The following is a 27318-nucleotide window of genomic DNA, read 5'->3' as shown; positions in this document are numbered from 1 at the left end:
CTGGATGCCATAGAGAAGAATAAAACTTGGGAGTTGGTTCCGAGGCCATCAAAATGGTCAGTCATTGGTGTCAAGTGGGTCTTTAAGACCAAGTATACGTCAGATGGGTCGGTGGACAAACACAAAGCCAGACTTGTGGCTAAGGGTTATGCTCATTGGCTTGGTATCGACTACGAGGATACCTTTGCACCGACAGCGAGGATGGCCATAATTCGGATCGTTCTTGCCCTTGCCTCTTCTCAAGGTGGCCCGTATATCAAATGGATGTCAAATCCGTGTTCCTTAATGGTGACTTGTAGCAGGAGGTGTACGTTGAGTAACCTCTAGGCTTTGAGTTTCCAGGATCAAAGGGGATGGTTTATAGGTTGCGGAATGCCTCGTATGGTCTTAAGCAGGCTCCCAAGGCTTGGAATCAGAAGATTGCTTCCTTCTTTCTATGGACTGGATTTCAGAGATTAGTTGCAGATCCTAACTTGTATCTCTTTCGGGAACGCAGCTTGGTCACGTTGATCATCCTTTATGTGGATGACCTCATTCTCACTAGTGGTCATATGGAGTGCATAACAGTGATGAAGGCTGCCTTGTCAAAGGAGTTTGAAATGACCTACTTAGGCTTACTTCACTTCTTCTTGGGATTGGAGATTTGGCAGACCCAGAGGGGATTCTGTGTCTCTCGGCAGCGGTATGTTCATGAGTTGTTTGAGGCCTTTGGGATGGAGAACTGCAAGCCTATCACGTCACTAATAGACCCGAACACGAAGCTTACATTGAATGATCCTTGTGAGCCGGTTGATGCCTCTCTGTATCAGAAGCTGGTTGGTTCATTGATCTGGTTGCTGAACACTAGATTGGACTTGAGCTTTCTTGTGGGGCTGTTGAGCTTGTTCATGCAGACGCCTTTGAAGTCTCATTGGGACGCAGGATTGCAGATCTTGCAGTATCTGCAGGGTAAGAAGGATCTTGGACTCTTCTACAGCACTGGAGGGGAAACGAAGGATCGAGTCCGACTCCAAGGTTGGAGTGACTCAGATTGGGGAGGAGATCCAGACGCGAGGAGATCTACATCAGGCTACGGATTTACCCTTGGCTCAGGAGCTATATCATGGAGCAGCAAGAGGTAGCCAACTATTGCCTTGTTGTGTGGCTACGGAGGTTGCTTGGCGAGATTGGGTTTCCCTAGAAGGAGCCCACGGTCATCCAGTGCGATAACCAGAGCTTTATTGCTATTGCTTGGAACCCGATCTTCCATGCCTGGACCAAGCACATAGAGATACAATCTCACTTTGTTCGTGAAAAGATTTTGGCTGGTGAACATCTTGCTTGTTTATTGTTCGACGGAGGACAATGCAGCGGACCTCTTCACGAAGTCTCTACCTCAGGTTATGCTCCGGCAGCACTCCAGCTCACTGGGGTTGGTTCCACATCCAAGAGCTGAGAGGGGGTGTTAGCAGTCATCTCCTGTCTGTACATTACACCAGGGCCTCTGTTGTGGGTGTGCCCGCCCAGTTTTGTTCCCCCATTTTTCCTCACTTTCCATGTATTTTTCCCATTTTTTGTGGGTGTGGGAGGGCTGTCGGCTGTCACATTCTGCTGGCCGACTGGTGGAGTTGCTACCCAACCTGACCTGGAGCACTGGCCGACTGCTGGTTACCTGGCCGACTGGCTTATTGCTGGTCGTGAGCTGGTCGTGAGCATCTGGCTGCGGTCGGCCTGTTTTGGGCTGGCCGACCAGCAGCCTGGGGCCATATAAACTGGCCCCTCCCCCCCACACTACCATTCCGGGATTTTTCTAGTCTATATACAGAGTTTATACAGCTTCTCTCTCCCTCCCTCATCTGCGTTTTGCTCTCTACAGCAGTTGTCTTCATTTCCGCTGTGCATTCTGACAATCTAGAGGGGTAGGCCAATTTGAAAAGAAAAATGCCAAGGGATATGGCCTAGGGCATTGGTTTGGAATAAATTATGGTGGAACACCTAAGGGGTTAAAATAGCTGTAGAAAATTTAAGGGCCACATGGCATCTATTGGGTGGGGTGAGCATTCTGGTGATGATGGTAAATTCTTGGCGGATTCTACTACAGTGTCTTGTTTTTGGCCTGTCTTTGTAAAGGGTAGGGGCCTGAGCACTATGATGCATTTGCTGAGGGAACAGCTTAACAAAATAGGGGGGAAAACTATCATGGGTTCAATAAATACATATAAAGTCCTTCTCGTCCTCCTGATCCTCCTCCTCTTCTTCTTCTGCCTCAGAAGACAATAATAGCGTGCGCACGTGTGTGTGTGTGTGTGTGTGTGTGTGTGTGTGTGTGCGCGCGCGCGTCAAAGGCAGGCTCCTTGTAAATAATTCTTCTCTCATTTTTTAAAGATAGTGTTCTTCCAGCCCCTTGACACCAGTTAACTCTAACCGCATTGATATGAACCCTTAACCCTAATCCTATCCTTTTTCTTCGTGATTATTTATTCCATCTCCCGGAAATGTCTCTATGGAAGCTGTATCATTTAATTTACATCTCCTAGAAACATAAATGAGAGGTTTATTACAAGCAGGCTGCAGCATGCACTCTTTCTCATGTGCTAAGATCCATTAATGCTGATGGTAGATTGCATGGAATTCCAGATGCTTCATGTGCAGACATTGCTCAGTATTTTGAGCCGACGTATGAATTTGTAGAGAGAGCCAGAAGGGCACAAGAAAGAGTATTGGTTCACTGTGGGGCTGGAGCCAGCAGATCTGCTACTCTGTGTGCAGCTTACTTGATGCGTGTCAAGCGTTGGGGGTTTGAAGATACATTGAAGTAAGTCACTTTGAAGAACGCAAGCCAGTCATCATTTCATCATCTCCAGCTGTCACATGCATCCACTGCACCATTAGACATGTTCAGGGTAAGTGTGTGTTAATGCATAAAGCAAAAAAAAATCTGCATAAAGCATATATGCTTGACAAAACCTGCCTAGAAGTAGAAGGATGAGAGCAGTCAAAAAGCACGGACAACTGCACACAACTGCCCTGGCAGCAACTTGCTGATCCGCAAACTGCCTGACAAGCAAGCTAGCGGATCAGCGCATTGGCTGGCTTGCTTGGCTGTACAGCCCCTCACCTCCCAGCCTGAGAGGTCTTTTTGCTGTCAGCCTCCTTGAGCAGCCCTGTCAGGGTGTTTGGTGGAAGTGGATAAATATGGATTGAATGGATTAAACAACGGAATAAAATACATACATTCACATTCATGAGACATTGCAACCCCTCCCCCCCCCCCCCCCCCCCCCTCCCCCCCCCCTCCCCTTCCCTTGGAGGCTAAAATTGTGTCCCCTCTTGTTAGCTTAAAAGAGCGCAAAGAACCCCGTGGATGACCACCCCTTGCTGGAGATCCAATAGTTTCCTTTTGTTCAAAATTTTGTGACTTAAACTTTGTCATCCATTGAGCATCCTCAAGAGAACACTCCAAAGAATGACGAGGCAATACTCCACTGCCAAGACTCCATCCACTAATGCATTAGCTCAGATTGATCACTAGATGTTAGTAAAGCGATCAATCATACTGCATATTCGGTCTTGCAGGACCTCACGACGAGCTTGGGATGTACTTGAAACCATGTATCAGGCAAAGAATGAGGCCAGGATTGCATTTCTCAAGAAAGAGCTTGAGAACTTGGACATGAATGAAGGTGATAGCAACATTGATAAGGTCATTTCCGAAAAGGAGTTGGTTTCTAGGACACTATCACCTTTTCGAGAAACCTACTTGAATTTCCACACATCGCTCACTCTATCTATGCAGGGTAGCCCTGAACCAATCTTGTTTGAAGAGTTGGTTGGTTTGTTGCATAGGAGGAGCAGAGTCGGAAGAACAAATCTTCCACCATGTGTGGTGATGGGGCTTTTGTTGCCCAAGACAAGGGCAAGGGAAAAGCCAAACAGAGTTTTCAGCCAAAGGCTGATTTGGGACAGCCTTCACAAAAGGCTAAAAATGATGCAGGCAAGCCCGAAAAGAAGGGCAAATGTCACTACTGCAAGAAGCCAGGTCATTACTTGAAAGAGTGCAGAAAGAGGCTTGCAAAGGAGAAGAAAAAGAAAAGCGGGATGGTTGTAGATTCTTCTTCATCACTACAGGGAAAGATGATGTATCAGTAAATTTTGTGCAGGATAAGTGGACTTTCATCACTTGCAGTTATGATGCATCTTTGGAGCATACGTCTCTCAGTGTCAATGAAACACACGACACATGGTATTTTGACAGTGGTGCTTCTAAACACATCATTGTTGGAAGGTTGGCGATTTCGAGCGTGTGATCTATGGCTAGAAGGTGCCTTGGATTATCCCATAAGTGGAAGCATGGGAAGTTGAAGAGCCATATATAGGCTAGAGTGGCACCTTGTCATAATCATCTCCTCCGGCCGGTGTTTTGGGAGGCAGCTCATTGGGAGATGGGAGCCCGGTGGAGGGATGTTGCAGTGCTCGTTGGGGGTGTTCGTGGTGCTCGATGGTGATGCGTCTCCTATGTGTGTTAGTCTTCTGCTACGCATTCTGACATGGTATCAGAGCCCGGGCATGTGTGGTCCTGGGCGGCTCAGGCATGTGTAGTCCTGGGCGGCCCCCTCGCGCCTCGATGGCTTGCGGAGCTCGAATCGAGGGAGGGTGTTGGAAGATTGGCGATTTCGAGTGTGTGATCTATGGCTAGAAGGTGCCTTGGATTATCCCATAAGTGGAAGCATGGGAAGTTGAAGAGCCATATATAGGCTAGAGTGGCACCTTGTCATAATCATCTCCTCCGGCCGGTGTTTTGGGAGGCAGCTCACCGGGAGATGGGAGCCCGGTGGAGGGATGCTGTAGTGCCCGTTGGGGGTGTTCGTGGTGCTCGATGGTGATGCGTCTCCTACGTGCGTTAGTCTTCCGCTGCGCATTTTGACGATCACCTCACGGAGGGATTGGTTTACGAAGCTTATGGCTGCCCCAAAAGGCAAGCGGGTAACATGTGCAAACAATTCTTCTTATCCAGTTCAGGGTGTTGGTGAGGTGATTCTCACAATAGCAGATGGTGCAGACTTACGTCTTCCAGATGTATTGTATGTGCCAGGGATTAAGAAGAACTTGCTGTCCGTCTCCTCTTTTGCTAAAAGAGGATATGCAGTCAACTTTGAGGACGACAGATGCAGAGTGAGACCGTGAACGTGGCTATGGATTGGTCACTTCCAGCACATTGTACTATGGGTTATATCAGCTTGACAGGTTTGACAGGTGAGAGCATGATGCCCATGTGGTTACCACTCTTACACCTGCCATGCACGAGGCAGTTGAGAGGTAAGCTTGATGACAAAGCCGCTAAGTGCATATTTGTGGGTTATAGCAGTGGCAATAAAGGCTACCGTCTCTTGAATCCTTCCACACACAGGATTTTGGACAACAGAGATGTTGTATTTGCTGAAAATTCAAACCAGCCATTGGCTGAATTTTTTGGACAGCCACCTTCGGGCCCACATAACATGTTTGGAGGACTTCTCCCGTTGGGAATTGATGGCTCAACAGATCAGCCATCAACTTTGCCCAATGGATAGCATTTGGGTGCTCAAAATCAGCCCATGAATGAGCTCATTACACCTCAAAATGTGGAGGAAGTAGTGGAGCAAGAGCGGACAGCAACGGAGGAGGCTAGAGTTGTGCCTCGTTGGCTGCTCCACACTTTACAGGCGAGCAAACTTTCAGCTCCACTTGGTAGTAGGACACGTGCTGGTTCATGTAATGCAAGAGAACACGCAGATGTTGCTTGAATGAGTACACTTTGTGTTGCAGATGAGCCATATTCATTTGAAGAGGCTCATGAGGATGAGCATTGGATGCAAGCCATGCAAAATGAGAGGAATTCTATCCATAAAAAGAGCACTTGGGATTTGGTAGACTTGCCTGTTGGCAAGAAGCCCATTGGCACAAAGTGGGTTTACAAGTTAAAAAGAAAGTCTGATGGTACCATTGACAGGTACAAGGCCAGGCTAGTGGCCACAGGATATGCCCCGCAAAAAGGCATTGATTATGATGAGAGTTTTGCACCTACTTCTTGTATGGCCACAATTAGATGTGTTGTTGCATTGGCTGTTCATCATGGATGGAAAGTGCATCAGTTGGACATAAAATCAGCTTTTCTAAATGGGGATTTACAGGAAGAAGTGTATGTAAATCAGCCCATTGGTTTTGTGATTCATGGCCATGAAATCAAAGTACGCAAGCTTCGAAAAGCACACTTTATGGTCTCAAATAAGCTCCTTGAGCTTGGTATGAGAAGATACATACTTATTTGACCACGCAGGGATTTTGCAATAGTCCAATGGAGAGCATCCTCTATGTGAAGAAGGATCATGGCACTTTCATTATGCTCATTCTTTATGTGGATGACATGTTGTTAACTGGGAATGATACGGATAAAGTTTCAGCATTCAAAGCTGAATTGCAATCATCATTTGAGATGACAGATTGACATGTTGTTAACTGGGAATGATACGGATAAAGTTTCAGAATTCAAAGCTGAATTGCAATCATCATTTGAGATGACAGATTTGGGATTGTTGCATTATTATTTGGGCATATAATTTGTGTAGATAGATGTTGGGATTATGTACACCAAACAAAGTTCATTCAAAAGCTGTTGCACAAATTTGGCTTTAAGATTGTAAGCCCATCTCTACTCCGATGGAGCCAGGGTTGAAATTGAGCATGTATGATGTTGGAGAGACTTTTGATATGAGTGTTTACAACCAAACAGTGGGCTGCCTCATATATTTATGCAATACACGCTCAGGTACAAAGCATTGGCAAGCAGTGAAGTGGATCTTCTGCTATCTTTAGGGCTTCCTGGATCTTGCGTTGGTATATCCCGAGGGGGGGCAGCTTGCAGTTACATGCTTACAGTGATTCCGACTGGGCTGGTGACTATGATACACGGCAGTCCCCAGTGGAAGTTGTTTCTTTTTGGGGCATTCAAGCATATCATGGCTAAGCAAAAAGCAACCCACTGTTGCCACATCTACTTGTGAGGTTGAGTACAGGACAGCCTTTATAGCCACAGTAGATTGTGTATGGCTGAGGAGATTGATGACTGATCTTTGTGAGTGTCAACAGACACCCACCACCATACTCATTGATAGTCAGAGTGCTATATCCGTGGCACGAAAACTAAGCACATAGAGATTCATTATCACTATGTCAAGGAGAGGATTCATGCAGGGGAGATCTCATTATCTTACTGCTCTACACAGGACAATGTTGCAGATCTGTGCACGAAGGCGTTGCCTCGAGAGAACTTTGAAGCTTTCCGCAAAGCTTTAGGCTTACTCTCCTACAGAGAGTGATCTGCGCAGACCTTGTACAGGTTCACATTGCCACTACAAGGGGCATTTATTGGCATATGTGCTATGACTTTTGCCACTTATATCAATGAGTAGTGCCACATGTGAACATGGGCTAACCAAGGGCACTTTTCTCCCTTTGGGTTTTTTCCCCTTGGATATTAGGTGTGAAAGGACACCACACTTCTTATGTGTATTTTGATATTGTGGAGTCAACTCACTTGCTCCACATCTTTGTATCCTATCTACTTTGAGTAGCTATCACCATCTCTCTCACTCTCTTGAGAGCTTGCTGCTGTGTACATCTCTCTGTGTGTGTGTTCTCTGTTTCTCTGAAACCCTAACTCCCAATACAATTGTAGAGAGGGTGGGAGGGGTGACATTGGCAGTTGTAAATAGCCAGTCCCAGAGATCCACTCCACGCAAGGCCGACTTCACCTTCACCTTCCACAATGTATAGTTGGAACCATCCAACGTGGCAGACTTAGAAAATGTATGAAGCACAGTCGAGGCAGCCATCACGGAACTTGGGCTCAACTCTCAGAAAAGAAAACGGACAACTTAGAAGAAAGAAGTGTCCGCCACACAGGTACCAAGGTGCCACCAAAGCAAGTGATATGTGTCCACTGGAGAAGAAAACGCAGCCAACAAAGGGGCTGCAAACCTGAAAACACAGGCCGGCCAGCTTCCACACTTCAGATGAGAAAAAAAAACGTTGAAGAGAAGGTACCTTCTGGCTTAAAACGATGAAGCCCAGGTGAAGGTAGAGCAACCAGCAGCTACTATCCAGAAAACGCAGCAACCAGAGGGCTGCAAATATGAAAAACGCAGAGCAAAAGGGCTGTAGACAGGGCTGAATATGGGGCAGCAGGAAAACGCTGATCCTAGAGCGATGATATTATGATAGAGTGTGCACAAAGCGAAAGCAAAGGAAGCACTAGAATGTGCTGAACTGAGAGTGCAAGAGCGAGAGAGAGATATATATGAAGCAAAAAGGCTGAATATACTGCAGTGAATACAATCTTGAGCAAGAGACCTAATAGTCTCATAAGTGAAGGATACAAAAGGGAGCAAGTGTGTCAACTCATGAATCACACAACTCAAGAATGAAGATATGGTAAATGGGAGAGGCCAGCCCACCTATTTATAGGTAAGGAGCTGGCCGATTAATCATGAAGACCCGGCTTGGAAAAAATGGGAAAAATAGGGTGGCCAGCCCACAATCAAGGGCCATAAAAGGGAACAAATATGGGCAGCATATAGGGATGAAACGCTAACACAAGCAAGCCTCCACCCCGCATTTGTTGAGAAAAGAAAAGGATGTATATGGCAAAGAGAGTGGCAAAGAGGATGTTAATGTACATGTGATGCATGCTCCCCATGGGGAAAGTGATAGGCATGCTAGCCGCCGTGCTTTGCCTATGGAACTGGCTAGAGATGAGCCCTGTCATGGGCTAGAAGTTGTGAATAATGTTGGGACAGCCAAGGCTGATTATTATCACATGCCACTCATGCCACCGAGTATACCCATGGTGAACGAGTCTCACGTAGGGATCAAGGTAGGATCAAAACGTATGTCCGGATCCAATCCGTGCCGTACATCCGTACAGTACGGGGATCCGTACGTACGGATCGATCCGTACGGGGTGTGTGTGTGTGTGTGTGTGTGTGTGTGTGTGTGTGTGTGTTTTTTGGTGGTGGTGGTTTCGGGTTTCGCCTGCGATAGTGTCTAGACTCCATATTTTTTTTTGGGTTTCGCCGCTACTGTCTGGATTCCGTACAGCGTGTGGTGGTTTCGGGTTTCGCCTGCGATAGCGTCTGGACTCCGTACAGCGTACACCTTCCGGTAAGGGCCGCTACAGTCTCTCTCTTCGCTATTGTTGCCACTGCCTTCCCTTCAATTCGCCTCCCTCCCGGCGCCTCGCCATGTTCGCCTTCCCTCCTGTGTTCGCCTGCTGTTCTTGCTCATTCTTCTGTGTTCGCCCCCCTTTCCCCACCCACCCTTGCTCAGACCCCCAAGGGAGCAACATAACTCTCTCTCTCTCTCTCTCTCTCTCTCAGCCTTAGCCCACCATCTGTGGACCGTGCACTGAGCTCTCAGTGCCTCTCTCCTTCAAGTCTCTCTCTCTCTCTCTCTCTCTGTCTCTCTCTCTCTCTCTCTCTCTCACCTGAGCTGCCCACTAAATATTATGCATTGCATGATTGTTGAATCCTGATTGAAATTGTATGGCATTGTGCATTGAATTTGTCAGAGCAATCATGCCGAAGCGAGAGAACCCATACTGGAAGGAGCACACAAACGTCATTCGCATTGTGACTCCTCCAGGGCAGGTAGGTAGTGGCTCTCGACAATGGCAGTGCAAGTACTGCAATTTCACCCTCACGAGTACAATTACTCATGTCATCAAGCACCTCACAGGCATTGGCACCACCAACAATTGTGCAGGGTGCAAGAGAGTGCCACAAGCATTGAGAGATCAGTTGATTGCTGAAAATTTCCCTGCAATGGGGGCAGCTGGAAGAGGAAGAGGCACACAAGAGACACAGGATGCGCTTCATGATGCTCTCCGTTGCATAGAGCACATGCCTCTGTGCCGCATGTTTCTCGTCAAGGTTTGATGCATGCACCTACTGCTGTCCCATTGGATAAGGGAAAGAGAAAGCTAGAAGATGAGGGTCACCATGCCAAGAGGCTTAAAGAATTTAAAGCATGTGACAAATCTGTAAAGTTTGAAGCCTATCATGGTGATCATGATGCAAGCAAGGCAATGGCTTTATAGTTCAGTTTGACATTGTCTTCAGTGATGAGGAATTCTCTGAGAACTCAGAAATCCAAGATTCACCATGTAAGCATGTTTCTAAAGGGCTCGGCTGCCCATTGGTGGATCATGGAAAAGCTCTCTAGCAGCCCCGTTCAGACATGGGAGGATTTTAAAGAGGGATTTTATGCATAATTCTTGCCTCCCAATGCCGTGGAGAAGATCACGAGCAAGTGGGATAAGATTGAGCAAAAGGACAATGAGTCCATGTAAACAAGTTTTGGAAGATCTACCTAGAGGTCTCATCATTCTTGCTTGTGGGTGAGAAAAAAAGAAAAGGAAGTTCAAGTTTGGACTTCAACCGGTCTACAAGTCTGGTCTTGATACTCACCACAATGCTACCTTGTAGGACTATATAGCAGCTACTCTTGCCAGTGAGAAATTGGAGCATTAATTGTAGCATTTTGGTAAAGGAGACCATGCGTTCAAGAGCAGGTCATAACCAACAAAAGAGCGGACAACATGCTAAACCTTTGTGAAAGATGTAAAGAGTGGTGGGAAGGCTGAAAATATGCAGCCCCTCTTAGAAAAAGCACAAGTTTAGCCTCACTCCTAAGCAAAGGTAGCAATATGCCAAGGACGGTAAATGCTTCTCATGTGGTAGCAAAGATCACATGTTTAGGGCAACGTAAGAAGAAGGAAAATGAGAAGCAACCAAAGGTAAATGTGAATGCCGTTCCCGACGTAGAGAGAGAGAGAGAAAGAGAGAGTGGTATGTAAAGCATGGGGACCACTCAAAGATCAGCCCGCTCCCTTTATGTTTGATGATTGTGCCATAGATAATTTCATTTCTATGGAAATGGCAGCCGCTTTGGGTATTGAAATTGTAGGCCCTGCGGGGCGTGTCGTGATAGACTCAACCACGTTTCCAAGAGATAAAGATATAGAGAGAGGGGGGAGAGAAGGGAATAGGGATCTTGCACAATAGATCAATACAATCAATGAATACAAAACAAACAGATATGCCAATGCGGGATATCCAAGTCGATGTCGATGCCTGGGCACGAGATCTCTGATGCCGAGCACACCACGAGGATGACCCCCAAGTATCTCTCACCGGGCTAGTACCAAATCCAATGAATTCAAGTCCAGTGAATCCAAATCCAAATCCAAGTCCAAGTTCATATCCAAGTCTAAGTTCAAGTTCAAGTTCCAAGTCCAAATTCTAAATTCTAAATTCTAGTCCAAGTCCAAGAATCACTCCCTCATCCCATGAGTAATCTCCACAACTCCTATAGTCTTGTCGATGAAGAAAACCATGGAAAAGCTCTTTCTAGCAAGAAAACTGATATAAAACCTGTTTTAATGGTTTTTAGGTGATAAAAATCTCCAAAAAGCAGTTTTTTAAGGGTTTTTGGAGCAGTTTTAGGGTTTTTGAATTTTCAGTCGGTTCATGTCTGTACAGCGCACACGGCTGTACGGATCCGTACAACCGTATGGATAGATGATGACGTGGCACTGCAATTGATGGGGTACTCTGAATCAGCCGGGCAGCAATGAAAAATTCCATGGCAGCAATGAAAAATTCCATGATTTGGTTCATGATCAAGTAGATGATGATGGAGAAGATGGTCTCCACGCTTCAACGAAGATGGCAACGCGATGAAGAGGTTCTTCTTTAACTTGATGCTCAAGAGAGGCTCATGCTTATTTTATACTTGGGGAAGCCTTGCTTTTGCTTTGCTTTTGCATTTGGTCTTTTTAATAGTAAAATATTACTTAACTTTAGTTAAAAGTTCTTGTTTTTCTTTTCTAGTTTCAAGGCCTTGCTTTTTGGCCTTGGAGCTGCTTTTTGAAAGAGTGGCTTTTAGCTTTTTGGTCCGGCTCAGTCTCCTCTTTTCAATGGTGTCCCTGTCTCGCGGTCAACCTAGTTTGACTTTTTGCTTTTTCTTGCTTTTTGACCAAAACTGGTGCTTTTTCTTAATCACACCTTATGAACCCTGCCCCCATGTCTTCTTCCACTTGTCTGGTGTCCAGGCACGGGTTTCATCCTGAGAAATATTTAATAGAGCTAGGACGGCCAAATAGTTACATTCCCTCTCTCTTATATAGCAGTTGTCCTTAACTGTGCACTGCAAGTGTTCCAAGTACATCCATATGTTCCATGTATATCCATATGTTCCAAGTACATCATGTACCTCCATATGTTTGAAGGTACTAGCTCCATCTGGTGAGCTTGTGCATCTGGTCTTATCCTGTACTTGTGGTGTCATCTGCTCATCTGCATTGGTGCTTTGATTCTCCTTGCTCTCCCTTGTATGGCTCCAAATGGCTATCATAGCTTGACCTTAAGAGTGGGTATCACCAGGTTTGGCACCACAGGATGTACACAAAACGGCATTCAGGACATCATTTGGGCTATATGAGTTTTTGGTTATGCCGTTTGGTCTCGCGAATGCCCCGGCCACGTTCAATAGAATGATGGATCGTATTTTCCCTGAGCATCAGAAATTCACACGTGTGCTTTTTGATGATATCTTGGTATTTTCCAAGAATGAGCAGGAACACCACCATCATTTGGCTATTGTATTAGCTTCGTAACCACAAGCTCTTCATTAATGTGAAAAAGAGTGAATTTTTCCTTTCCAAGATTCACTATTTGGGGCATATTGTATCAAAGAATGGTATCAAGATGGATCTTGCAATATATCAAAGAATGGCATGAGGATGGATCCTGCAAAGTCTGAAGCCATTCGGAATCGGCCTGAGCTATCTTCCGTACATGAAGTACGAAGCTTTATGGGTTTATGCTCATATTACAGGCGTTGTATCAGGCACTTTGAATGGATTGCTTTGCCATTGCATGAGCTCACTAAGAAAAAGGCAGTTTTCAAATGGACAGTTGACGAGAAAGAGGCTTTCGTTCGCCTCAAGGATGCCATTATAATTTATGAGTGGGCTTGTGTTAGTCATCCTAGACTTAGGAAACCTTTTTGTGTGGAGTGTGATGCATCCGGAAGTTGCACTGGGGCTATCCTAAATCAAGGACATGCCGTAGCTTATGAAAGCCGTCGTTTGCAAAATGCATAGCTTTCTTTGGACATTTATGAGGAGGAGTTGTTGGTTGTGATTCATGCCTTGACTTTTTGGAAACACTACCTTTTTGGGGCTGATTTCATGGTCAAGAGAGATCATCAAAGCCTAAGGTACTTCTTGAGGCAAACAAAGCTTTCAGAGAAACATATGAGGATGGCAAACTTCTTGTCTATGTTTCATTTTCAGATTATGTACACTATAGGAAAGAAGAATGTGGTGGTAGATGCATTGTCTAGAAAGCCATATGTGGCTGTAGTGTCAATTGCCTCACATGGGGACATGTTTTCCATGCGCGAATTGTACCTTACGGATGCTGATTTTGGGCTTATATGGACTGATATAGTGGTTGGACATGCACATGCCTCTTATGTGATCAAAGAGGGATATTTCATGAAGGATAATTCATGAAGGATAATTGCCTATGTGTTGTGTCAAACATGAGGCAAAAGGTCATTGATCAGTGCCATGCTCCTTTGTATGCAGGACATAGAGGTATAATGCCTACTACGCCCATGATTGAGCATTACTTCTTTTGGCCAAGAATGCACAAAGATATAGACATATATACGTGCATGTATCACTTACCAGAAAGTCAATATTGACAAGCAAAAGGCTCCTGGTTTACTTCAGCCTTGGGAAAGTATTGCAATGGATTTTATCATGGATTTGTCTTATACTCAGCAAGGCAGTGATGCTATTTGGACCATTGTTGATAGGTTTAGCAAGTAAGCACACTTCTTGCCGGTCAAGAAGACGAGTAAGCTTGAGCATATGGTCAAGATATTTGTGGCACAAGTGCTCAAACACAATGGTATGCCTAAATCCATGTGATATACCCTATCAACTACCTTTTGGTTGTAATAATTCTTTCTATTTGTTATAATTCCTTAGTGCTAGGCTTGATTATGGCTGAGTTTGCCTGCATCTCCGGAGCTCTGATAGAAACTGAGTACACAGATATTTTATAAATGTATGCTCTTATGTGTGTGTGTGTGTTTGTGTGTGGGAGCATATATTGATACCAAGTTCTACACCCACTATTGGGCACTGATGACGTTAGTGGGGATGTCGTAGTATCTAGTGACTAGTCCATACTATGCATGATGGAGTTGATGGTTTATTGTCTTGTGGATGACTACCATGAGGTTATAAATTGCACGTTCTTGTAAGGTGAATTTGGGCATGTTCTTGGATTCATCTAGGTATATCCCAAGATTACAAGCCTCTTTTGGAGAGCTCTATTTGACAATATGGGCATTAAGCTAGATTTCTCATTGGCTTTTCACCCCCAAACGGATGGGCAAAGTGAGGCTGCAAATTCAGTTGTGTTGGATCTTCTCAAATGCTTTGTTGCAGATTAGAAAACAGCTTGGGAAAAGTATCCACCGCTGGTAGAGTTTGCATACAACACCACAATGCATGCCTCCATGGGAAGGGCCCCGTTTGAAATTGTTTATGGCAAAGTGAGATTTTCGCCCATCCTACGTACTAAGGATGAGATCTTTGTAGCTGATGAGTATGCTAGAGATCTTGATGTTTTGCACAAGTGTGGACAACTATTGCCCATTCACAAGATAAGTATAAGAGGGCTGCCTACAAGCATAGAAGAGAGGTGGACATCAAAGAGAATGATTGGGTATTGCTGAAATTTGAGAAAGCAAGACTCTGTAAGAGGCCAGGAAAGGAGGGAGCATGCCCTAAGCTCTCTACCAGGTATTACGGACCTTTTAAGGTGATCAAGTAGATCAATGAGGTTGCTTTCCGAATTGCATTGCTTGATCATTGGAGGATTCACAATGCCTTTGCGCAAGTATGTGGGGCCAGAGCCAGAAGAGCCTATCACAGAAGAGCCGCCAGAGGTCGATGAGCTAGAGGAAGTTCTTCAACGTGAACAAATTGTGTTTCACAAGGAGAGAAAGCTACCTGTCGGTAAGCTTTCCTCGAGATACCTTGTGAAGTTCAAGAACTATTTGCCTATCGATGCAAAATGGGTTGATGAAGATTACTTCAAAGATTACCCACAACTTCTTCAAGGTTATTTGGAGGCTTTTAAGTTTAGGTCAACTGTTTAGAAGCCGGGGGCAGATGTCACCATTTGGCTGCCCAAGTGGTCTTCCCTTATTTTGTGCCAAGGTACAGGAGGCTAGGGAGATTCGTGTTGCCCGTACTGAGGCCAAGACTCGCGTCACCTATGGGAGGCCAAGCCTCGTGTTGCCCATAGTGTGGTGATCGAGGATGTGGAACCCACTATTAGGGATCCTAGTTTAAGCTTCCCACTGAGCCAGTTCCGTGCTCGGGGAAACTTGCTATCTATAGGTTCCAGAAACGGCAGATATATCCATTGCATAATGCATATGCACGTATCTTTGCCTACTTGAAACTGTTTTTGCGTAACTTGTTTTGGGGTGACTGTATGCTATGACGTGTCCAGTTCACGGGTAGGAGACACCCACCCGTGAACTGTGTGAATGCCCAGTATTCTGACATGGTTTGTGGAACGTGAACATGTGGTAAGAATTCATTTAAACCTTTGTTTATTTCTCTAAGACTTCATAACCTTAGCAGTTCACATTCTCTTAAGTTGGGCACTGGCCATTGGCTAGTGATCGGGGCCCAAGGACCAAGGTATGGCCTTTCGAAGCTTTGGGCACCCTTTTATTTAAACCTTTGTTTATTTCTCTTAAGACTTTATAACCTTAGCAGTTCACATTCTCGTAAGTTGGGCACCAGCCATTGGCGAGTGCTCGGGGCCCAAGGACCAAGGTACGGCCTGTCCAAGCCTTTGGCACCCTTTTATTGCATCAAAACCCATGTGTGGGACTCTTTAATGAGGGGGCACCTTATAGAGGTGCCCACCTTCATTAGAGGGGGGGTGCCATGTGTCCTATAAACAATGGACCCTTCAGGCCCTTCCACCAACCTCTCCCACTCCTACTTTGCTCTCTCTCTCTCTCTCTCTCTCTCTCTCTCTCTCTCATTAATATAACATTTCATTTCATTTCTCATTTATCTCATATTATTGCAGCTGGCACATCTCTCCCTTGCTATCTTTCTGCAAGTTGACTCTCTCTCACAGGATTTTCCCCTGCTGTTGTACCACCTGTACCTGCTGCAGCCGCCTACTGCATCTGCTGCTGTACCTGCTGTATCTGCTGCAGCCGCCTACTGTACCTGCTGCTGTACGTGCTGTACCAGCAGTACCCGACTCAGTACCTACTGTGTCAGCAGTACCTGTGTAAACCGGCCTCTGATAAACAAAGGGCGGTGAAACAAACATTTGCACACAAGACGCTTCAACACCATTGAGGACCTAGAAAAGGAAAACAAACAGGGGGAGCTAGAGTGCTCCTGCAAAAAGTACACGGACACCGATTGGCCCCAAATCGCAGTGGCGCCCCTTGCGGTATTTCTTTAATTGAATATAAGAGTTTTGATTACAATATAAGGCTGGGAACTCAGCCGTCCCAGTAGAACTCCTGAAGCCTGCAAAGAATCTGCATCTGGCTTCTTGTCCACACGGCATCCACAAACAAGTCCAGCCATTGTTCATATCAAAAGACTCTCTCACATTGAGTCTGCATACAGAAGCTTTCTCCCATGATCAAGGCTGCCACAACCATCCATAGCCTCTCACACTATGAACAGCATCACACCCTGACACATCCAGTGCTCCTGTATCACAACACAGACTCCCAAACTGTCTCTCAGAAGAGTATCACAGCACAGCATAACATACAGTCGACACACCTGTACAAACCCTCTCTACCATCCAAGGGTACTATCCATCTCTGTCATGGATTCCCTGTCCCCTGTCTTGTCAGTAGCAAGGCTGTACCAAACATGTGTCCATTCCTGTACCTTCTGCCTGCATGTGACCTATCTCCTGGAGAAACCCAAATAACATGTTTCTTCGAGAAAACCTACGACCTGTTTCCACATGAAACCCTTAGGCCTGTTTCCCTTTGAAACTTCTGTCCTGTTTCCCATACATCTAGTTACCTGTTCCCTCATGAAACATCTGGCAACATAGAGATGCCCATAACTGTAGGTCCCACTGTTCCTTTCTAGCGGGAAGAAAACAATTTGCTCCATGAGCACGCAGCCATGCGAGCTTGCTTCACTCCCATGCCAAGAAACATAACCACATGACCTGTACTTGTAGCCAGAAACCCAAGTACATTGCTGAATTTGCAACCAAACAAAAACAGCCCATAAACTGTCCCAAAACAGTCCCGAATCCAAAGCAAAGAGAAGCTGAAAGTTCCATCAGTTGAATGCCATCGACACGATGTCTATGTTCATGAATATCCAGCCCTTGTTTACCTTTATGCTGACTTTGAATGTACAGATCTGAAAAACAGCCCCGTACCCGTCTGTACCACCTCGGGATACGTGCCAAGAATCGTACTTGCACAAGCAGCCAGCTGTCCTGATTCTGGTCGCCTGAATCTGTGTAACCAGGCCTGTCCAGCAACTGTCTGCACCGCCTGCAGCAACTGTACTTGCTGTACCTGGCTGTCCGTACACTGTACGGCAGCCGTACAGAACTGTACTTGCTGAACCTTGTCTGCACAGCCTGTTCTGGTCCTGTGCGCAGCCAGTCCAGCAGTGAAGAAGACCCACAGCTTGTACCAGAGAGAGAGAAAGAGAGTGTACTTGCACAGATCTGGCCGTACAGTGCTGTACGGTTGATTTACACTCAGAAAAACAGCAGCAGCACTCCAAAATCTGCAGTCGACTTGCTCTCCAGCTTCTCCACGCCTGTGTACATGCGCTTGAAGGCTCCTCCACGATTCCTTTCCCAAAAGCTAGAGAGAGGGGGAGGAGAGAGAAGCACTACCCCAAAAGTGGCTCCTCCCCAAAATAATCCCTAGGGCCCCCAACTTTAATAAGTCCCTAGGGCCACTAAGGCCTAGGGGCAAACTTTAATAAACATTAAAGTTTAATGTTTCTAGTTCCCCCCTTCACACCTAGGGATGTCCACACATCTTAAACTCTGTCCGGGCACCCCCCATGTGAATCATAAAATATTCTGACTCTGCAACCACCATGCCCACACTTGTGCTGTTCCATTTTCACAGGGCCATGACATACCCCCCTCTTGAAAAATGGCAAGCGTCCTCGATTGCATTCTGGTGATGCATCAAAATATCCAAAGATACCCCATATGGCAAAAACAATGGCCTTCCAATGCATCTGGGTGATAAAACAATCATCCTGCACAATAAGCCACACTGTCCTCTTGCTTGTTCCTTCAGAACCTACAGCAAAAGTCTAAAACCAAATGGAAACACGTTAACTGTGTTAGCCAAAAACAAAATCATGCATCATTCTACATATGACAAACATATGCATGACACATACATGCATTCGCAAACAATATGCTCCTCAAAATGCTCTACCTACTCCAAAGTAACAGTCTAAGGGCTGCTCGCAAGCCTTACGCCCATGGGCATCCCGCAGGACCCACGACTGAAGGTAAAACATGAGCATATGAAAGCAGTCAATGCATCCAAACACTACATCCAGTAAGTACTTTCCCACATATGTCTCATGGCCATTCCGCAGGAGTCACACCCATGAACATAATAAAGCACTTGATGTATCATACCAACATACATGCAGCACATGACACAATGCAGAGTATTTTCCCAATGTATTCTCAATGATACCAGGATCCAATGGCACCAGAATACAAAAATACCTCTACCTCAAAAAGTGTATGCATACATGCACAAACAGAGTTCGATCCATATTTCCATGAACCAAACCAACTCTAGGACTGCTCGCAAGACTTATGTCCTCCATAGAGTTATCCATAGTTGCAGTTATAGTTCAAGGTGCGCGCGACTGTGAACCATACTCAACCATCATCTCATGTGTCTAGAACACAATATCATAGAAGTCCCATAAGCAGATGTACTGTCAGCCTCAGTACCTTCGGGTGAATACAAAGATGTCACCAAGCGACTCCTAGATAACAAATGAGCCTGTCTGTAACAAGGGAGTGGAGGTGCTACCCCCCTCTTGAGCATCAGGTAATGCTCCAGACCCATGCTCTGCTGAACCTGAATGAGCCGTAACAAGAGTCGACTCCAACTCATAGGCATCAAGATAAAGCTGCAACTCCTGAGGTGAATCTGCTAAATCACCCTCCTCCATCCACTGCGCATCCATCAGTGAACCTCCTCCATCCACTTCGTATCCATCAGTGAACAGCTCTTGAACTTCACAGGATAGCGACGGGAAACTTTACCCTGTACCTTTCTTTCCATATGTGCCAGTATATGCTCAGGAATAAGAACCTCGTCAAGTTCCTCCACTTCCATCTGAGCCTCATCTGATACATCCTCAGGCACCCAAAACCTGCTTGCACTCCACCCAAGTGGTAAGCACAAGTCCTCGATGAAGCATAGTAGATCACCACTGCTAAACATAGAAGGAAACTGTCTTCCGAACCCATGAAGCCTCTATGAAGATACCATCGGTGACAAACTGTCGAAAGCCATAGCCTTCAACGCATCTCCTGCACCATAACACTCCAACTGCTTCTTGTTCCTGGCCGACTACTTCTTGTCCTTGGTGTCTTTTCTCCTGAACTTCATCTTCAGCTCTTGCTCTTCACCTCATATAGGCAAAGACACAAAATCCTGTACTGTGTCCTGCACTTCCTTTTCACTTTCCTCATGTTGAAGCTTTTGATGTGACTCTCATGAGACAACCACGAGCTCGCCCCCTTAGGAAAGTTGGCGATTGTCCCGACCAAAGCAACCACGGACTCGCCTCCTTGAAAAAGTCGACGATGTGTCCCGGCAACGGAACCTTGTAAACCGGCCTCTGATAAACAAAGGGCGGTGAAACAAACATTTGCACACAAGACGCTTCAACACCATTGAGGACCTAGAAAAGGAAAACAAACAGGGGGAGCTAGAGTGCTCCTGCAAAAAGTACACGGACACCGATTGGCCCCAAATCGCAGTGGCGCCCCTTGCGGTATTTCTTTAATTGAATATAAGAGTTTTGATTACAATATAAGGCTGGGAACTCAGCCGTCCCAGTAGAACTCCTGAAGCCTGCAAAGAATCTGCATCTGGCTTCTTGTCCACACGGCATCCACAAACAAGTCCAGCCATTGTTCATATCAAAAGACTCTCTCACATTGAGTCTGCATACAGAAGCTTTCTCCCATGATCAAGGCTGCCACAACCATCCATAGCCTCTCACACTATGAACAGCATCACACCCTGGCACATCCAGTGCTCCTGTATCACAACACAGACTCCCAAACTGTCTCTCAGAAGAGTATCACAACACAGCATAACATACAGTCGACACACCTGTACAAACCCTCTCTACCATCCAAGGGTACTATCCATCTCTGTCATGGATTCCCTGTCCCCTGTCTTGTCAGTAGCAAGGCTGTACCAAACATGTGTCCATTCCTGTACCTTCTGCTTGCATGTGACCTATCTCCTGGAGAAACCCAAATAACATGTTTCTTCGAGAAAACCTACGACCTGTTTCCACATGAAACCCTTAGGCCTGTTTCCCTTTGAAACTTCTGTCCTGTTTCCCATACATCTAGTTACCTGTTCCCTCATGAAACATCTGGCAACATAGAGATGCCCATAACTGTAGGTCCCACTGTTCCTTTCTAGCAGGAAGAAAACAATTTGCTCCATGAGCACGCAGCCATGCGAGCTTGCTTCACTCCCATGCCAAGAAACATAACCACATGACCTGTACTTGTAGCCAGAAACCCAAGTACATTGCTGAATTTGCAACCAAACAAAAACAGCCCATAAACTGTCCCAAAACAGTCCCGAATCCAAAGCAAAGAGAAGCTGAAAGTTCCATCAGTTGAACGCCATCGACACGATGTCTATGTTCATGAATATCCAGCCCTTGTTTACCTTTATGCTGACTTTGAATGTACAGATCTGAAAAACAGCCCCGTACCCGTCTGTACCACCTCGGGATACGTGCCAAGAATCGTATTTGCACAAGCAGCCAGCTGTCCTGATTCTGGTCGCCTGAATCTGTGTAACCAGGCTTGTCCAGCAACTGTCTGCACCGCCTGCAGCAACTGTACTTGCTGTACCTGGCTGTCCGTACACTGTACGGCAGCCGTACAGTACTGTACTTGCTGAACCTTGTCTGCACAGCCTGTTCTGGTCCTGTGCGCAGCCAGTCCAGCAGTGAAGAAGACCCACAGCTTGTACCAGAGAGAGAGAAAGAGAGTGTACTTGCACAGATCTGGCCGTACAGTGCTGTACGGCTGATTTACACTCAGAAAAACAGCAGCAGCACTCCAAAATTTGCAGTCGACTTGCTCTCCAGCTTCTCCACGCCTGTGTACATGCGCTTGAAGGCTCCTCCACGATTCCTTTCCCAAAAGCTAGAGAGAGGGGGAGGAGAGAGAAGCACTACTCCAAAAGTGGCTCCTCCCCAAAATAATCCCTAGGGCCCCCAACTTTAATAAGTCCCTAGGGCCACTAAGGCCTAGGGGCAAACTTTAATAAACATTAAAGTTTAATGTTTCTAGTTCCCCCCTTCACACCTAGGGATGTCCACACATCTTAAACTCTGTCCGGGCACCCCCCATGTGAATCATAAAATATTCTGACTCTGCAACCACCATGCCCACACTTGTGCTGTTCCATTTTCACAGGGCCATGACAACCTGACTGTACATGTACCTGCTGTGTACTTGCTGTGGACACCTACTGTACCTGCTGAACCTGCTGTGTGGGCACCTACTGTACCTAATGTACTAACTATACCTGCTGTGTATTTTTTGTGGGCACCTGCTGTACCTGCTGTAGCCGCCTGCTGGGCACTTGCTGTGGGCACCTACTGTACCTGTTGTAGCCGCCTACTGCACCTGCTGTACTTGAATGTATCTACAACTACAAACTGAAACCCTAATTGTACTTGCAAGTACAAGCTGAAACCTTAACTGTACTTGCAAGTATGAGTTGAAACTCCTATTTTTACTTGCAACAAGTACAAGATGAAACCCTAACTGTTCCTGCAAGTACAAGCTGAAAACCCTACTGTGCCTGCAAGTACATGCTGATTATCATCCTACATCTATAGTACTAGATGTACATGCTGTGAACCGGCACCAAGTGTACTTGTTTGAGTACCTACTATTGACACTGCTTACCAGTACCCGTTTGTGTACTCGTGCGCGGGAGGTTTGAACCATGGTCTCTGTGAGTGTGTGAGCCACACTTTGGAACGAGAGCGCTTGCTTAGGTGTGGTCTCGGAACGACAGTTTCGGGTTCACTTCCCTCTAGGTGTATGAGACTAGTGGCCAGGCTATTTAGACTCACTCATTCGACGAGTCCGGCATCAACAAACTACTCCGACACACTTTTGTGCGGGTAACTTGTCTTCGTACTTTCATTGCATTGGGTTATCTGGCTGGCAAGCCCTTGGAACTTTGTACAGATTTAAATACTCCAATACTATACTTCAGTATTGAGGGGGGGTCAGCCCGTTCGCGGCCCCAGTGATTGTCTCTTTTGCAAATTATCTTGTGCAATGATGTATCATTCAGCCAGTATGTGCAATGTGGCTTTTACATATTAAGTGTGACGTGCATATTGTTCACAAGACGGTGCCCAAGGGCGTTCACACCTGGCCGGTGTAGTTTTAGGCTCCACAGACTCTGAATGTCCCTCCAAGTGTGGAGCACTCGGTTTAATATGTGGGACACTTGCTTTTCTAATTTCCAGCTTGGTTTTGACAGAATCTTTGGTCTTTATGTCTTTTGTGGCTGTTCTTGATCATTTTGATCCTTGTTTAATCTTTCTTTGACTCTTATGATCTTGTCTTGTAATCACTCTAGACTTCCATTTCCATATGGCCAGGTGCTTCTTGCAGCTATGATTGGTCTACCCAGTATGTGCAAATCCTAACCAACTCTTAGTGTCACTTAGTCAATCGTGTTCCTTCGTTTGAGGACTCAAAAAAGTCTAGTAAACCCAGCCTCACCTCCGCTACCCTACTTGGCACATAAAGCTGAAGACATATACATGTGACAAGGCCACAACAGCCATATGGCATCTGATTTGATTGATCTCCAGTGCCTGCCTATTTCATGTGCTGCCTATTGGGGTATGAAGTGAAAGAGAGATTTTGTAGTTTTTAGGCCTCTGTAGGGGGGTGACTATACTCAGCTAAGTTGTCCAGCTTACAAGGTTGATGGTGCCCTGTTATGGACCAACCAGCAATTAGCGTGCTAATCAACTGGCCCCTTCCTTGGATGTGCAAACGGCACCTCAATGGCACTTTGATGCACCTGGTAGGGCTGTCCAATTTGGCCTGGTGAGCTCTCTCCTGCCCAGCACTGCCACTGCTTACCTTTGTCCTGCTGTCTGTGCCAGACTTGCCTATTCACACACACTCGGGTGCACCCATCTGCTTTTTGATCCGCGTGTTTAGCTGTGTTTCAGTTATTCTAGAGCCATCACTTTGCTGTCATAACTGATTAGATCTTTGTTCGGTGTCCAAGCCTGAATGGCATGAATAGATACCAACACATGGGCTTGCATTTAGACTTGCACGAGGTTCTATCTTTGAGCAGGTCATCATGAGCCCAGCCTTTTCAACTTTCAGCAAAGGAGATGAAGTGCAAGTATGTGGGCGTTCACTCACTTGTGCAGAGTTAACTGCACACGGGTTTCATCACTTGATTGCATTTGACTTTGTTTTGTTGGTTTTGAAGGTTTCTGAAGGAGCAGCGAAGCAAGGTAAATCCAAACTCGGGTTTTTTGTCTGCGTTGCACGAGTATTCTCGTGTATTAGACTTTGGTGGTCTTAATTCCGAACCAAAACCGCTCACGGTTAGTGGTAATGATACAATTTGGCACTTGGATGTCATAAAGGTAAGTTATTTCTTGTTAGTTTGTGTTGGGAGCTTTACTTTTAATAAGTTGGGTACAATATTGGAATTGATATAAGTTTTGGTCAGCATGGAGAAAACATTGGCAACCTACCTTTGAATCACAGTAGCATTTCCTTTGGCCGAGGAGCAGATTGCAATGTGATTCTAGACCATGCTTCAATATCACGACAGGTGTGTACCATCTTTTACTTCCTGTTCCAAAATATTAATGGACTTTGTGGGGCATTTTCTTGGAAGGGCTGCAATTGAGATTAGTTACTTTTTGAAGTTAAATATGCAGGCATAAATCAAACAGAGATTCAAACATGCTTCACAATATGTATCTAGCAGACCCATTTAGTAACAGTAGTTTGCATGCAGTAAGCTATGCATCAAGATAACATCGAGTCAAACTGTGTTGTGTGTGATGAACTTTTCACTATGCTCTAATTCAAAGCATGTTTAAGTTTACAAAACAAGAAAGGCCATCAACTTTAAAGTTCTGTAACTTTCTCTTGACAAAGTCATCGTTTTAGTCTCAACCACAAATGGTTGACAAGGATTTGGTAAGGCTAAAGTAGGTGCTTCCTTCACCTTAAGCTTGAGAGTGTGGAAAGTCTCGTTAGGCCTCTCATTCCAGGTAATAGGACTATTGGACTTATGTCCCTGTCCTCTTAGAGCAAAGTCAGACTCGAATAATCCTTCACTGACTTTTTAAGAAAGATAGTGAATCCTAAGAATGCCCGAAGTCGCCTCACTGTCTGAGGTACTGGCCAATCCAACACCTTTTGTGGATCTGCTTGTACTATCGTGAGAAATTTGATGACCTAGGTATGTGAGCTCCTTATAGAAGAACTCTCACTTAGAGAGTTTAGCATATAGTCGTTCCCGTCTTAGAATCCCCAAGACTACCTTGAGATGCTCAACATGCTCCTCGAGGGTAGGACTATAAACTAGAATATCATCTAAGAACACTACAATGAATTTTCCTAAATAACGTCGAAAGAGATCATTCATCATCTGTTGAAATGTAGCAAGAGAATTGGTGAGCCCAAAGGGCAATACGAGAAACTCGTAATGGCCATATTGCGTACAGAAACCTATCTCAAAGACCTCCTCGGTTATACGTATCTGGTGATAACTAGTACGAAGGTCAATCTTCGTAAAATAGGTAGCACCTTGCAACGTATCTATCAAATCATTCGCTCTGGGAAGAGGATACCTATTCTTTATCGTAACCTTATTCAACTTTTTATAATTTACACACATCTGCCAAGTACCGTCCTTTTTGTGCTTCAAAAGCACTTGAGCCTCCCAAGAAGATTTACTCTTGCGTATCTGTCTCATCCGAAGATATTCGAATAATTGTCGGGCAAATTCATTCTCTTTCAGCTGGCTTATTTGCAAGGTGCTATACTGAGAGGCTGAGACCCCGGAAGCAAATCAATCTTATGATCTACCGACCTATTGGGCATCAAACCATAAGGCAATTTAGTAGGAAAGACATCGGGAAAGTCCGCCTTAATGTCCGCTAAAACCTCTGTCTCCCAAGCATCCAACTTAACCATATTCAAACTACAATTAACATTAGATAAAAGGGGATTAAAAACACACTGGTACACCTCATAATCTGAATTTCCAATAATATTATGAAGTTCTGCTGAATTTACAAAAGTAGAGGGTGGGATTGTAATATCATCCTTGAGACAAATAGGGAGACTCTCCATAACAAAGGACAAAGTATGACTCTTCCAATTGACATGCACATCATGGCTATAAAACCATTTCTTTCATATAATAACATCAACCCTATCTAGATCCATAATCAAGAAATCTAGGACCTTTGTATAATCTTGGATGGAGATCGGCAGCTAAGAAACTCGCCGGTCCCAAATCTGTCCATGCCCCACGACTCCACTCTCAACTTCTGCACAAGTTTGGCATTAACGAAGTTATGAGTACTACGAGGGTCAAAGGATGTGCACAGTCTTCCGCAATGCCGATCCATATATCCGTATAAGATCATTGGGACTGAAGACCGACATGTCGAAGTTGCACACCATATAGGTACTATGATCTAAAATTGTAGTATCAATGAAAGAGATTCTAGGGTTACCGTTTACTTTTGTCACGTGAGATGTCTTGGGCATTTTCTTCGCTTGCAGACAATTCACTCTCATATGGCCCTTCTGACCACAAACGAAGCACCTGCCATCTTGGAAAGTTCAGAGACCTTTGATGGGTTTTCTTCTGTTTCTTTAGATTGGAATCACCTGAAGTCTGGGTTTGATTTTTATTCTGTGAAGCCTTCCCAAACCTAAACCTTACGTTTACGTTGGGAACCTTGCTCGGAATTGCCGAGAGTGTGAGATGTCCTGTTTCTGATTTTGATTCTGGCTAGCGGTGGTCTCCTCGTAAATTCTAGCATACTTGATGGCATCCTCAAGCGTCATGCGATGATTGTTTTTGTCTCCAATGATGTCTTTGCCACTGCCTTCTCGGTAGGGGCAGACATTGGAACCAACCCCTTTGCCGTTGGATGCTAAGCTAGCATGGTAGATATCATTGTGGAATCGCTCATCTCATCCTCCTCTTCAATGGATTTGGAGAGAAAAACCTGAAGTTCACTTGATGACTCCTCTCTGTCCTTGGATATTGGAGTGGACTCTCAGATGGGTTGTTCTCCATTTGTCTCGATCACCTCCAAGCGTGGTAGTGTTTGCTCCTTTTGGTCATCCTCCAGATTCTGCAACCAATGTAAAAACGTGTCAAACAGCATGTTGCGTATATCCAACTCTAGAAACTTGGCCACAACATCAAACTCGTTCTCAGCCTAGAGGAACTCGTTGTTGCAAAACTGTGCCTCAAAATATGCCCAAGTAGCGTGTTTATCCCCGAGTTCTCTCCACCAAGTAAGCGTCTTTCCCTTCAGGAGACCCCTCACAATTTGAATCTTCCAAGCGTATGGGAAAGGTGAAACTCAAAGTGCACATTCCTCGAGTTGAGCTAGGAGTCTACAACCTCTTGTGTCCTCTCCTTCTTCTCGCTCGCAAAAGCGTTCGGCGTGAAAGAATGCGCGATTGCAACCGTATGAGTAGTAGGTGCTGATCCAAGGACTTCCCTCTGTAGGAGTATCACCTAGTTCCGCGACTGCTGCATATCAGCCTGTAAGTTGGCTCAGAGTTTGGCCATTTGCTCCTCAAAGTAAGATTTTTCCACACCTTCAACCTCCTCCAT

General features: G+C 45.4%; 1 protein-coding gene across 4 annotated transcripts in view; it reads left to right on the top strand.

The window, feature by feature from the left end:
• Positions 1-27318, top strand: part of LOC147627784 (uncharacterized) — a 66988-nt gene that overhangs the window by 19617 nt on the left and 20053 nt on the right. For all 4 annotated transcript variants that reach the window (XM_086814749.1, XM_086814745.1, XM_086814746.1 and 1 more), the window contains 3 exons: positions 2617-2794; positions 23923-24082; positions 24169-24273. In XM_086814749.1, coding sequence (XP_086670875.1) covers positions 2617-2794; positions 23923-24082; positions 24169-24273 — 443 coding nt within the window. The remainder of the gene's footprint in view (positions 1-2616; positions 2795-23922; positions 24083-24168; positions 24274-27318) is intronic.

This window comes from Cibotium barometz, chromosome 20, assembly GCF_041138505.1.
Source record: "Cibotium barometz isolate CiBa-2024 chromosome 20, ASM4113850v1, whole genome shotgun sequence".
Lineage (NCBI taxonomy): Eukaryota > Viridiplantae > Streptophyta > Polypodiopsida > Cyatheales > Cibotiaceae > Cibotium > Cibotium barometz.
This window is presented reverse-complemented; position numbering and strand designations above follow the sequence as displayed.